The 14139-nt window shown below is 47.9% G+C and overlaps 1 protein-coding gene and 1 long non-coding RNA gene across 2 annotated transcripts in view; one reads left to right on the forward strand and one right to left on the reverse strand.

Moving 5' to 3' along the window:
- Positions 1-11249, forward strand: part of PI4KA (phosphatidylinositol 4-kinase alpha) — a 101253-nt gene extending 90004 nt beyond the window's left edge. Inside the window, exons 48-55 of the mRNA XM_079956285.1 lie at positions 1596-1705; positions 3279-3383; positions 3804-3929; positions 4760-4880; positions 6330-6489; positions 7269-7358; positions 9380-9463; positions 10506-11249. Of these exons, the coding sequence (XP_079812411.1) occupies positions 1596-1705; positions 3279-3383; positions 3804-3929; positions 4760-4880; positions 6330-6489; positions 7269-7358; positions 9380-9463; positions 10506-10557 (848 nt within the window). The 3' untranslated portion in view covers positions 10558-11249. The remainder of the gene's footprint in view (positions 1-1595; positions 1706-3278; positions 3384-3803; positions 3930-4759; positions 4881-6329; positions 6490-7268; positions 7359-9379; positions 9464-10505) is intronic.
- Positions 1-14139, reverse strand: part of LOC307205166 — a 246053-nt gene that overhangs the window by 53808 nt on the left and 178106 nt on the right. The gene's annotated exons all lie outside the window — the stretch shown is intronic.

Genomic DNA, 14139 nt, shown 5'->3' on the forward strand with positions numbered 1-14139 from the left:
TCTCCTCTCTTTCAGTGCTGGATGGTGCCCATTATGGCTGGTTGGGTGAAAGACGGGAGGCTGACAGTAGGTGGCGCCAGAGCCAATGACCAGCAGAGCCAGCTCAAGCTAGCTTTGTCTCCCAATCCTCCTCCTTCTGGCTGGCTGGCTAGCTGGCTAGCTATTTATCTCTTTATCTATAGCACATTCAGTTTAGAAAATCCAATAAAAAACAGCAACAGAACCATTCTACTAGGAAACTCAGAAACAAATGATGATTATTTTTTAAGGGGAGGAGAAGTAATATTTTAAAGATCGTATCCAAAAATATCATCCTGCACATTAGGCAGAAAAAACCAGATGCACAAATATAGGGTGGGGGACGCCTGGCTTACTAGCAGTACGTGTGAAAAGGATCTAGGGGTCTTGGTGGAACACAAGCTTAACATGAGGCGACACTGTGATGCAGCAGCGGCAAAGGAAAAAAAGCTAATACTATTCTAGGCTGCATCAACAGAAGTATAGTGCCCAGTTTGAGGGAAGTCATAGTACCACTCTATTCTGCCTTGGTCAGACCACACTTGGAACACTGTGTCCAGTTCTGGGTGCCACAATTTAAGAAGGATGTCGACAAGCTGGAATGTGTGCAGAGGAGGGCAACCAAGATGATCAAGGGTATGGAAACTAAGCCTTATGAGGAGCGTTTGAAGGAGCTGGGTATGTTTAGCCTTGAAAAGAGGAGGCTGAGGAGGTATGATAGCCATCTTCAAATATATTAAGGTCTGTCACACGGAGGAGGGAGCAGGCTTGATTTTTTCTTCTCTGGAGGTTAGGACTTGAACCAGTGGCTTCAAGTTGCAAGAAAGGAGATTCTGACTAAACACAGTGGTGCCTCGCAAGACGAAATTAATCCGTTCCGTGAGTCTCTTCGTCTAGCGGTTTTTTCGTCTTGCGAAGCAAGCCCATTGACGGCTTAGCGGATTAGCGCTATTAGCAGTTTAGCGGCTTTTAGCGGCTTATCGGCTTAGCTGATAAGCGGCTTAGCGGCTTAGAAAAAGGGGGGGAAAGGGGAAAAAACCCGCAGGAACTCGCAAGACATTTTCGTCTTGCGAAGCAAGCCCATAGGAAATTTGTTTTGCGAAGCACCTCAAAAGACGGAAAACTCTTTCGTCTAGCGAGTTTTCCATCTTGCAAGGCATTCGTCTTGCGGGGCACCACTGCACTTGGAAAAAACTTTCTGACTAAGAGCTGTTCAGCAGTGGAACAGACTCCTGCGAGAGGTTGTGGTCTCTCCTTCCTTGGAGGCTTCTAAACAGAGGTTGGATGGCTTTCTGTCATGGATGCTTTAAGCTGAGATTCCTGTCTTGCAGGGGGTTGGACTAGATGACCCTTGGGGTTCCTTCCAACTATGATTCTAGGATTAAAGCTACAGGTCTTGCAATTATTCTTGGAGGCCGGGTTCCTTTCAGGAGGATCTCTTTAGTATTACTGCTAAAGGGGAAGTGTTTTTGTTATTTAGTTGTCTCCTTCTCTTGGCAAGCTTGCATGGGGTGCCAGCATTTCTTCTCCCTGGTGAAACTGCATTTGGTTTTACTTGGATTTCACCCTCTTTCCAGGTCTGCGCTGTCGTTCGGACTCCATAGACGAAAGCGGAGAAGATGGGGTGGAGAGCAAGAAGATTTGCTGGCAGGCAGCCATCTTCAAAGTGGGCGATGACTGCAGACAGGTAAGGAGGCCGCAAGCCCTTTCTCAGCAGCGACCACTTGAACTGTGGCAGTAATAAGCGCGCATATTATTATTATTATTTTGCTTTCTCCTGAGAGCGAAAAAACCCCATGCCTGCTGCCCCACTGCATACATAGGCTGTAGTAGTAGTAGTAATAATAATAATAATAATAATAATAATAATAATAATAATGATAATAATAATAATAATAAATTTTATTTATACCCCGCGCGCCCCTGCCAAGACCAGGCTCAGGGCGGCTAACAACCAATAATAAAAACAAGTTGGTTAAAATACAATTTAAAAACAATATTAAAATAAAACATTAAAACATTAGGATGCAGCCTCTTCACAGGAGGAGAAAGGAAAAAGAAAGAGGGGGAGGGAATCAAACTGATTCTAAGCCAAAGGCCAGGTGGAACAACTCTGTCTTACAGGCCCTGCAGAAAGAAATCAGATCCTGCAGGGCCCTGGTCTCAAGAGACAGAGCACTCCACCAGGCCGGAGCCAGTGTTGAGAAGGCCCTGGCTCTGGTTGAGGCTAATCTAACTTCCTTAGGGCCCGGGACCTCTAGGGTGTTGCTAGTTACTCTGAGTAACTCTTACTCAGTTGGATAACAACTTCAGAATTTATTGCAAGCAGTGATATCTGAGCTATTTATTGGTAAGATTCTTCTCCCTATCTTTTTCAAAAAGAGATTTCAAGGTGGCTCACTGTGCAGAGTGACATGAAGGGGCCAGGGCTGCAGCATACAGGAAGGAAGCACGAGGGCTGCCATGGTAGAGCTGGGAACGCCCCCTGTCTGAAAGCCCCCCCCCCATGGCCACCAGCCAATATAGACCAAGGTAGTCCCAACGCATGGTTTGAGGGCCACGTGCGGCCCTCAAAGCCCTTTTCGGCAACTGTTGGCAACATTTGACACCTGCAGCCCTCGTGCTTCTTTCCCAGAGTTGGGCAAGGAGGTGCTGGGACTTGGGTCTGGCAGGTCCCACCTCCTTCCGAAAGCGCTCTCAGCTTTGGGAAGGAGGTGGGTGGGCTCTAGGATCCTGCCAGAGCCTCATGCCTCCTTTCCCAAATCCTGGTGCACAAGGGCTGGGTGTGTCAAATTTTGACCTCACTCCCCACCCCACCCCAGTGTGACAAGACAATGTGCAGCCCGCGGGTTCCATGTCAAAGTGCTCATGTGGCCCACTTAAAATGAAAAGTTGGGCTGCCCTGATATAGACACTGCTGAGCTAGATGGACCAGTCGTTTGGCTGTGTATGAGACAGCTTCCTATGCTTAATAGGAGCTTTCTGCAAGTGAGCCAACTTAAAGCCTGCAGCAAAGAAAGATGGAGAAAAAGCCAGGGTGCCATCGTCTCTCATGGCATAAGTAAGGCATGTTCTAGCTCTAAGGCTATGCTTTGAAGCACACTGTTCAGATTAAGTGGACGTGCTCCAGCTATTGGGCTTACACAATTCCCTGCCTCCTTCGGCCAAATCGGTTTCAAATCCAGTTGCTTGCCTCTGTTTGCCTCTGCTGAATCTGATTTAGTTTCCTCCTAACATGTCTTCCATGCGTTGCTAAACAGGACATGCTGGCGTTGCAAATCATTGACCTCTTCAAGAACATATTTCAGCTGGTGGGTCTAGACCTGTATGTGTTTCCGTACAGAGTAGTGGCCACAGCCCCAGGGGTGAGTATTTACTTATTGACTCTTCAAATGGAAAGACAGGATTTAGTGCCCCTGGGAAGGGGCAACTTGCCACTCCTTTTCGAAATCCCATATATCTCTAACAATGTGAGTGTTTTTCTCTGACAAACCTCCTTTTCCTCTTGCAGCCTCCAAGCGGTCCTCTATAGGGGGCTGCACAACTATAATTCCCATCAGTCCCAGCAAGCATGGATGATGGGAGTTGTAGTTCGGTGTCAGCCGGAGGGCCAAGGGTTCTGCCTACCTATTCTAAAATGTGTTCCTGACCTTTTATTGTATTGTATTTCTATACGATGTGCAGCACCTAGCACATACCGGCAACGTTATTTTTTAAAAATGAGCCTTGCTGTACGGCAAGGTCCATGAGTTGTGGTCATTAATCTTTCTGCTTTCTTTTCCTAGTGTGGCGTCATCGAATGCATTCCTGATTGTACGTCCCGTGACCAGCTGGGCAGGCAGACAGACTTTGGGATGTATGACTACTTTACAAGGCAGTACGGAGATGAATCAACCTTGGCTTTCCAAAAGGTATTCTGCCCGATGCTGAGCCAGATTTGGTTGTCGTAGTGATTTAACAACACCCCTCTACCCCCCACTCATCCACCCCCGGCCTGCAATAAGACCTGCACCAGCAGCCCATACTCTCAGGAGGTTTAGGAAGAGATTTGCTCTCCCTGACATTTGTATTTTGCTGCTGTCAGCCTCCTCTAGAGTCAGGATATGGGAACTGGCTGTATGTAATCTACCCTTCCTCTCTGAACTATATTTAAACCAGGCTTTTTGGAGTACAGCAAGACCAGTACCAGAAACTTTATTTAACTTTCGTTTTTGCTTTATATTTATGTACCTAAGCCTAGATTTGGTGAGGGTTATTTTTTTGTAATAACGAATTTATTCTGTGTTTGCTAAATTGTTGGTTTTTGTCACTTTGAATTTACTGGCATGTTCTGTATTTGGTATGTTTGCATTTCCAATATTCTCTGTTTTTATGTTTTGGATGTTTGCCATAAGCTGCTTTTGGCGTAGCTCGTTGTAGGAAAGCGGCTTATAAGTAAAACCAATCAACCAGCCGATAAAATAACAGCCAGGGATGCAGTTCAGCAGCACCCCAAGGGCTACACATGTGTCATTTTTTAGAGGTTAAAAATTAAAAGCACCCCCCAATTCTTCAAAAGTCAACTTAATCAGCCCTGTAAAATTGTTTGCTGCAAGACTCTGACAAAATTATTGGTTTCAGAGATACCGACTTCTACCCCACTCTTCCTATTATCTCTGTAGTTTCTCAGTGATGATCTGAAATTTATATTTCTTTTTCTTTGCTTAATCTAACACTACCGACACTTGACTCATCCTTGCAGGCTCGTTACAACTTCATCCGCAGCATGGCTGCCTACAGCCTCCTGTTGTTCCTGTTGCAGATTAAAGACAGGCACAATGGCAACATCATGCTGGACAAACATGGACACATCATTCATATTGGTTAGTTCACTCCTTGGTTTTGTTCTGTTTGTTTGTTTTTGTCATTGAGAATTTTATTCTTTTCTGTACAACACGAATGCATGTAAATACGTTCTTACGCAAGGACATATCCAGTTAGAGAAACAGCAGTAAGTAACGTTGAAATATACTGAAATTAAACACCAAAGCAGTTATTTATATTCTATGCAATGTGTTTCAAAGCATTATAAACTGTTACTAACCTCAGGTAAGCTACCATGTCTTAGTTTTCATTGTTTAAATCTAATAAAATTAGATTAGTTTAGTTTAGCCACTGTTGTAAATTCCCCACAATGTCTCTACCCATTCTCTTATAGTTGGAATATCAGAAAAACTCATGGTGTGCTGGTTAGACTCTAGGGCTGAGGAGAGCTGGGTTCAAATTGTCTCTTGGCTGCGAAACTCAGAAGAGGGCCTTGAGCTAGTCGCCATCTCTCATCCTAACTCGCTTCACAGGGTTGTTGTGAGGATCGAAAGGGAGTGGAAAACTCTCTATGCTGCCTGGAGCTCCTTCAAGGAAGGGATATAAATGTAATAAATAGGTAAAGGGGACCCCTGACCGTTAGGTCCAGTTGCGGACGACTCTGGGGTTGCGGCGCTCATCTCGCTTTATTGGCCGAGGGAGCCGGCATACAGCTTCCGGGTCATGTGGCCAGCATGACTAAGCCGCTTCTGGCGAACCAGAGCAGCGCACGGAAATGCCGTTTACAGCTATTTATCTACTTGCACTTTGACGTGCTTTCGAACTGCTAGGTTGGCAGGAGCTGGGACCGAGCAACGGGAGCTCACCCCGTCGCAGGGATTCGAACCGCCGACCTTCTGATTGCCAAGCCCTAGGCTCTGTGGTTTAACCCACAGCGCCACCTGCGTCCCACAAATGTAATTAATAAATAAAACCAATTGGTAGAAGAGGTGCTCATCTGTTTATGAATTATCTTTGGCTTCTAATGTGTGATGTAAAATTTCATTGGTCCTTGTCTAAGGATGCTTAGGCCACACTTTCAGAGGCCAAGAGTTCTCTCCTAGCAGAGACTTAGAGTGCCAATATCCTCAAGACAAAACTGATGAGTGCAGGTGATGTTTAACCCTTTCCCTGCCAGCTATTTCCCTGCTGAAAAGCATGCGCCCTGATGAGGCTCTGGGCGTGTACTATAAATGCACACCCCAAACTTCAGAGGGGGAAGGAGCAGCACTTGGCGAGGTTGAGATTTTGAGTGGGAAAGTATCCTGTGCGGAAAGGGTAAAGGGCTCTTTTTCTCCCTGCCATTCCTTTTCCAGTCCTAGACAGCCTCCGGTGGCTGCACTGCCAATTGGACCCATGGGCACTGAGTACTTTTGAATGAGAGAGCAGAATGGGCCTGCTTGATCCTTCTTGTGTTTTGTTTGCTTCCCCTCTCTCTCTCTCCCCCCCCCCCCCACTCCCTGGAACAGACTTTGGTTTCATGTTTGAGAGTTCTCCCGGCGGAAACCTGGGTTGGGAGCCAGACATCAAGCTGACCGACGAGATGGTTATGATAATGGGAGGGAAGATGGAGGCCACGCCTTTCAAGTGGTTCATGGAGATGTGCGTCAGGGGGTACCTGGCAGTCAGGTGAGGAGGCTTGCACTCTGGAGTCAATCTCGAGCCCCAATAATAATAATAATAATTTATTACAGTGGTGCCTCGCAAGATGAAAAGAATCCGTTCTGCGAGTCTCTTCGTCTAGTGGTTTTTTCGTCTTGCGAAGCAACCCTATTAGCGGATTAGCGCTATTAGCGGCTTAGAGGCTTAGAAAAAGGGGGGGGGGGAGCGAAAAAAAATCGCAAGACTCACAAGATGTTTTCATCTTGCGAAGCAAGCCCATAGGGAAATTCGTCTTGCGAAGCGCCTCAAAAACGGAAAACCCTTTCGTCTAGCGGGTTTTTCATCTTGCAAGGCATTCGTCTTGCGGGGCACCACTGTATTTGTACCCTGCCCACCTGGCTGGGTTTCCCCAGCCACTCTGGGCGGCTTCGAACAAAGATTAAAAATACATCAAAATGACCGAATTACACTGAAGGCCAGCTCATCTTTCCTGAGGTCCATTCCTGCAACTGCCTTGTGGTGGGAGGAGGGAGGTTGGCATCACAGCTGCCAGTCCTAGAGGAACGGGGGCTGCCTTTGTTGCAGTAATTTCATTATGGCTGATAGATTGCAGGTGGCAACCCAGCCTCATCGGCAAACGGGAGATGATTACACTGTGTAGATTTAATTACAGTAATAAGGTGTGGTCCACCCCCAGACCGAGTCCCTCTGGTTTTATTTTCTTTCTTCAGATACAGGAGAGGCTCTAATAATTCCCTCTCCTCTCTCTGTCCATGTCTTTGTCTCCCCCCCCCCCCCCCGCGCAGGCCTTACATGGATGCCGTGGTCTCTCTGGTGACGTTGATGCTGGACACAGGGCTGCCCTGTTTCCGAGGGCAGACAATCAAACTGTTAAAGTAAGTCGTGCCTCTTTCCTAATGGCGGGGGCTGCCCTCTGGAAGCACAGGTTAAGCAGGCCTGGGCCTAGTTTGGGTCTGAATTGGAGTCTGCCTTGAGTTCCACGCGGAGCCTTTTCTTAATGGGCACAGCCAGACTCAGAATGGGCAGCCATGGGGCGGGTCTGGGGGGAGGTTGCTGTTCAAAGAACAACATTTGGGCAATTCGAAAAATAAGGGTCGTGCAAAAGTTGCATTTTGTTAGTTGAGGCACAAAGTGACTGATAACAATAGGAAAAGCAAATCGTGCAGTCCAGGCTCCCCTAGATTTATTTATTTGAAGCGTTTGTGCCCCACTTTTCAGCCAAACAGGCCCCCAGAGTGGCTCACATGCAGCCAATTAAAACAAGTCTCTGCCCACATGCTTTCCATCTAAAAGACATGATGCACAAGGGGAAGGGGACAGGGAGGGAAGTGGGGGGAAAGCAAAGTTGGGAACCATTCTTAAGTAGTAGCTTTTACAGGTAAAGGTAAGGTAAAGGACCCCTGGAGGGTTAAGTCCAGTCAAAGGCGACTATGGGATTGGGGCGCTCATCTTGCTTTCAGGCCAAGGGAGCCGGCGTTTGTCCACAGAAGCTTTGCGGGTCATTTGGCCAGCAGGACTAAACCGCTTCTGGCTCAATGGGACACTGACAGAAACCAGAGCGCATGGAAACAGCGTTTACCTTTCTGCCACGGTGGTACCTATTTATCTACTTGCACTGGCGTGCTTTCGAACTGCTAGGTTGGCAGGAGCTGGGACAAAACAACGGGAGCTCACTCTGTGGCGGGGATTCGAACCGACGACCTTTTGATAGGAAAGCCCAAGAGGCTCAGTGGTTTAAACAACAGCACCACCTGCATCCCCTATAGCTTTTACAACGACCAACTGGCACAGAAATGCTGGAGGTACATTATGGAGCTGGTCTTTCAGCAAAGCGAATGGGATGAGCCCCGCTTCCCATTTCTTCCCCTGTGGTAGCCTGATGGAATGGCTGCTCCTGGGTGAGAGAAGCATCCAGTTGGCCTGATGGAGCTGGTCTTTCAGCAGAGCTTGATGGAACGAGAATCCTGGGCCTTGAACAAGCATTCTCGTATCTCCTTCCTCTGCCTAAGGCGCTCCTCAGAATCCTGTCAAGTTCATAGTTCTGAGGATTTCCTCCCACTCTTAATGCAGGCTTCCAGTTGTCAAGAAACGTGTCCTCTGAGCAAGGAAGCATCTCTGAGGAAAGGGCACAGGTGTGAAAGAGCAGCACACACCTGGCGTGCAGATTAGAATCGCACCCCTCTGAGCAATTCTAAATTTTCCTTTTAAAAAAGCAGCCCTGGTTCCATAAAGTGCAGTGATTTTTTTTTAAAAAAAATTGTATAATTTTTTAATTAATTTTCACAAAAACAAAAGCTTGCATTAAAGAAAGAAGCATAAAATAAAACGTTTAAAACAACTATATACGTTGTCAGTATTGAATCCACATTATGGGATTTCTTGAATCCCTGAAGTGCAGTGAATTAACTGAGTGCCCGAAGCGTGGCACGACATTCAAGAGCGTAAGCATCAGATCGTTCCCATATCTGGAAGTGAAACAACATGGGACTTTAGAATAAATGGGATTAGGATCCAGCTGCGGGGCGTCAGCCACATTTCCACAGAGCAACCTGTGTCTCATTTTGTTGTCAGAAACAGAGGCCCTAACTAAGAGATGAGGCATTTTTGTCCTCATAAGAACATATTCAATTTGGAGCAACCACTGCCTCCTAGGAGAGCGAGTTCCATAGTTTGTGTTGCTTGAAGAAGTCCTGTTTTTCCCCCATCTCTCCTGAATCTTCCAACATTCAGCTTCATTGGATATCCACAAGTTCTGGCGCTGTGTGAGAGGGAGAAAGAACTTTTCTTCCTCCACTTTCTCCATGCCCAGGCATGATTATGTCACTTCTCACTTGCCTTTTCTCCAAACTGCAAAGTCCCAAACTCTTGAGATCTCCTCTGCTTCCTCCTCCAACAGGAACAGGTTCAGCCCCAACATGACGGAGAGAGAAGCGGCCAACTTCATCATCAAAATCATCCAGAGCTGCTTCCTCAGCAACAGGTAGGCCTCTACGCGTCTGCTGGCTTATTTCCTGCTTGTTCTCTAGCGAAGGAACCTTTCTCAGCCCAAGGGCCGCATTTCCTTCGGGGCAGCCTTCCAGGGGCCACATCCCAGTCCTGGGCTTGAGCCGGAGGCAAAACCAGGAGGGGCGATGAATGAGAATTGTACCTTTGGTGCAGTAGGCTCCATCCTCCGCCAGACAAGTGGTATTACCACCCTGGCATTCCTTCTTCTGTAACTGACCCTTAGCAGTGAAAACAGTGGAAGCTTCTGTATTTCCCTCAGTCTGCCCGGCTCTGAAACCCTAAAAGGAACTTTATATGTACTGCCAGGTGTGGTCATTTGCCACCCAAACCTGCTCCACACCGTCTAGGGCTGGATCTCCACTGATCTGGAAAACGCTATTTAAAAACACGCTATTTTCCATTGGCGAAAGATCGCTGCTCTACAGCACCCTCTGGTGTCACATTTTTATAACACCTTTTTCACGTTACAGTGGTGGTACCTTGGTACTCAAACCTAATCCGTTACGGAAGTCCGTTCCAAAACCAAAGCGTTCCAAAACCAAGGTGCGCTTTCCCATAGAAAGCAATGCAAAACTGATTAATCTGTTCCAGACTTTTAGAAACAACCCCTAAAACAGCAATTTAACATGAATTTTACTATCTAATGAGACCATTGATCCACAAAATGAAAGAAATAAACAATGTACTGCAGTCACACAATCAATCAGTAGCTGAACTGGGTTCCACACAGTCAAAAAGAAGAGCCGCAAAAACACAAAATAAATAACAAAAACAGACAGACCTCAGCGTGACACTCAAAATGGAAGTGTGGAACTCAAATCGGAAATGTAACTCTCAAAACGGAGCATGTTCAGCTTCCGAAGAGAGTTCGCAAACCAGAACACTTACTTCTGGGTTTGCAGTGTTTTGGTTCCAAGTTGTTTGAGTACCAAAGCGTTTGAGAACCAAGGTACCACTGTATAACTCACCGGTGACCACTTCTGAATCACCTTCTGTTTCTGTTATCTTTTTTCCAGGAGTAAGACCTACGATATGATCCAGTACTACCAGAACGACATTCCTTACTGAACCCAGATGGGGTTATCCTGGGGGATCCACGCCCCCGTCTCCGTCGTTCCAGCCTAGAAACGTGATTTCCTGGAAGTCACTGCATCCTGTCTCCGGTCAACCCTCTCTCCGTGCGTGTGCATGTGAATGTGGGTGTGCCCGTTTTACAAGACCCTTGTAACAATCAGCACCTCTCAAATAGTTCCTCTTATTTTCGCCAGGGTGTCCGTGTCCCTAGATTGCACAGCAGCTGGCTGCAGTCGCGGATTTTTAAAAAAACCTGTCGCTGCTACGAATGAGTGTAAAACTCAGCAAGGAAACGATAAACCTGAGGAGTGTGGCAATTGCCTGGGGGTTTTGTTTTGGCTTTCGGAAGCAAGTTCCATTAAAACACCCACTCTGTAGTATCCGGCAGCAGTCAAATGCTCCAGAGTCTCTGCTCAGTGCGGCGAGGAAGCATTAAGTTGCCCTGGTGAATGCTGTAGAAATTGTAATGATAATCGTCTGTAGGTGGTGATAGCCCTGCATCTGTGTTAATATTGTACTTTGCACTGTAAATGGTTCCTGCTCCACGGTCAGTATTTCGTACCTACATGAAGAATGTATTTCCTCCCCCCTTTTGTGTGGTTTTAAGGAGAGAAACTCTATCCAAGATATATTTAATCTAAAAAAAAAAGGAATTAAAAAAAAAAAGAAGGCCTTAGGATACTTTACGTCTTGGCTCCAGCGTTTCTTTCTGTTTTTTTAAAAACAACCGGCTTTAGAGATCATGCGGATTAGGCAAATTCACGAAGAACAAAGGTATCGGCAGCTACTAGCCACAATGGTGGCCTCCGCCGTCTCACCGGCTGCTGAGAATCGCAGGTGAGCCGAGTGCTGTCCTGTTTGCAGGCCATGGCCAAAGGTCAGGAATGATAGGAGAGCAACACCTGGAGGTGGGGGCATCGTGGTGGGCGTGGCCAGAGGCAAAAGTGGGTGGAGCAACAGATGCAAATTTTGCTTTTGGACTGTAGCTCAGTTTCAACACCCACTTGAACACTCCTCTACAGCCTCCATCTGGAGGAGCAAGAGGCCTTATATAATTAATATTTAATAATTATAATGAATAGGGGACGCAGGTGGCGCTAAAGGTTAAAGCCTCAGCGCCTAGGACTTGCCGATCGAAAGGTCGGCGGTTCGAATCCCCGCGGCGGGGTGCGCTCCCGCTGCTCGGTCCCAGCGCCTGCCAACCTAGCAGTTCGAAAGCACCTCCGGGTGCAAGTAGATAAATAGGGACCGCTTACCGGCGGGAAGGTAAACAGCGTTTCCGTGTGCGGCTCTGGCTCGCCAGAGCAGCGATGTCACGCTGGCCACGTGACCCGGAAGTGTCTCCGGACAGCGCTGGCCCCTGGCCTCTTAAGTGAGATGGGCGCACAACCCCAGAGTCTGTCAAGACTGGCCCGTACGGGCAGGGGTACCTTTACCTTTACCTTTAATTATAATGAATAATTGATTATTTATACCCAGCCCATCTGGCTGGGTTTCCCCACCCACTCTGGGCAGCTTCCAACACAATATTAAAATACAGTAATGCATCAAACATTAAAAGCTTCCCTAAACAGGGCTGCCTTCAGATGTCGTCTAAAAGTCTGGTACTTGTTTATCTCTTTGACATCTGGTGGGAGGGCGTTACACAAGGCAGGCGCCACTACCGAGAAGGCCCTCTGCCTGGTTCCCTGTAACTTGGCTTCTTGCAGTGAGGGAACCGCCAGAAGGCCCTTAGCAGAGTTGAAGGGTTCTGTATTTCTGAGCAAGGAGCAGCGCGGAATCTCTGACCACTTTGCAAAATATCCCATCCCTTCCCTTCTGTCATTGGGAATCCCGCATTCTTTTGGACAGAGGGTGCTTTTCCACACCGGCGTTGCCAGCTGCTCGGTTTGTCTCTGCACAAAAGAAGCCCCCCCCCCCGTCTCCCCAGAGAACAGCAGAAAATTTATAGCTTTGCATTTGCTGGGTTACTCGATCAGCACTATTCAAGTGCTAATTTTATTCTGCGCGGTGCAGATCAGAAAGCTCAGGGAAGGAGCTGGCGTAGTGACTCGCCAGCGTGATGCAGTTGTTTGGACACAACATCGATTGCTCCCTCCCACACACCTCCTCACAAGCCCCAGAGATGTGCAGTTGAATTTTCCTCTTCCCCTACTCTCTTTTGGGCACTGGAAGTTTTTACGCAGGGAAATTGGATTTTTAGGAGGCGGTAGACTTTGTAAACAGAACCTTGAACCCTTTGGAGAAAAAGTTGGGATGTAAATGCAAGCAAAAAAGAGAAATAACAGCAAAACAGAGCAAGGTTTGTCCTACAAACCTCATCCAATCCTCCCTGCCCACCTGCCTAACTTAAACACAGTTTCTTAGTCTCAGGCTTGACCTCACCAGAGAGGAGGATGGAGCAAGATTTGAATTAGTTGGCTGTGCCTCTGATTGGTTCTGGTTCCTCCTGCTGTTTCCACCCCTTGCCTTCCACCTCACTGGTATGAGTGTAGAAGTTAAGAGTGCTGGACTAGGACCTAGTAGTCCAGGGTTCGAATCCTCACTCGCCCAGTTCACTGGGTGACCCCAGGCTAGTCGCTGCCTTTCAGACTGACCCTCCTCACAGGGTTGTTGTGCGGATAAAAAGCAGAAGGGGAGGAACATGCCAATCTCCTTGAGCTCCTCGGTGGTATATAATGTAAGGAATAAATAGAACAAATGGTCACGAGCCACCCCTGACCCAGGGATCCTCAACATGTGCCCTACCACTGAGCTATGGTCTCACTGCGGCATTCTCTTAAAAACAAGTTCCTCTCAGTAGCTTGTGCCACTGACTTCTGTGCTGATCAAGCTGACCCGACATGCTTGATTTATATTGCCATCACTGCTGCCATCCGTCGAGAGACAATGGAGTGCCCCTCTGGGGGTGAAGTCACACTATTGCATTGGCAGGACCAAAGTGACCACTCCGAGACGCAAACCTGAGTAGTATGTACGGAGATCCTGAGCTGCCCAGACGACAACACTCCCTTCTCGGCCTCGCTGATGTGGACCAAAGGAAATATGTTTGGCTGCAGGAGTTGCTGGAAGGAGGCATAGAAGCCGCCATCTTAGTATTTAAAAAGGTACAGGTACCCCTGCCCGTACTGGCCAGTCTTGACAGACTCTGGGGTTGTGCGCCCATCTCACTCAAGAGGCCGGGGGCCAGCGCTGTCCGGAGACACTTCCGGGTCACGTGGCCAGCGTGACATCGCTGCTCTGGCGAGCCAGCGCAGCACACGGAAACGCCGTTTACCTTCCCACCAGTAAGTGGTCCCTATTTATCTACTTGCACCAGGGGGTGCTTTCGAACTGCTAGGTTGGCAGGCGCTGGGACCGAGCAGCGGGAGCGCACCCCACCGCGGGGATTCGAACCGCCGACCTTTCGATCGGCAAGCCCTAGGCGCTGAGGCTTTTACCCACAGCGCCACCCGCGTCCCGATCTTAGTATTTACTCCTTAGCATTTTCTTCTCCTGCAAAGCAGCCGAGGTTTAGGATCAGACTTTTCCTTTTCCTAGATGGGCTACCTTCCCAGGTTGACAAGCCCCACCTGC

The sequence above is a fragment of the Podarcis cretensis genome (assembly GCF_951804945.1).
Source record: "Podarcis cretensis genome assembly, chromosome: 16".
Taxonomy (NCBI): Eukaryota; Metazoa; Chordata; class Lepidosauria; order Squamata; family Lacertidae; genus Podarcis; species Podarcis cretensis.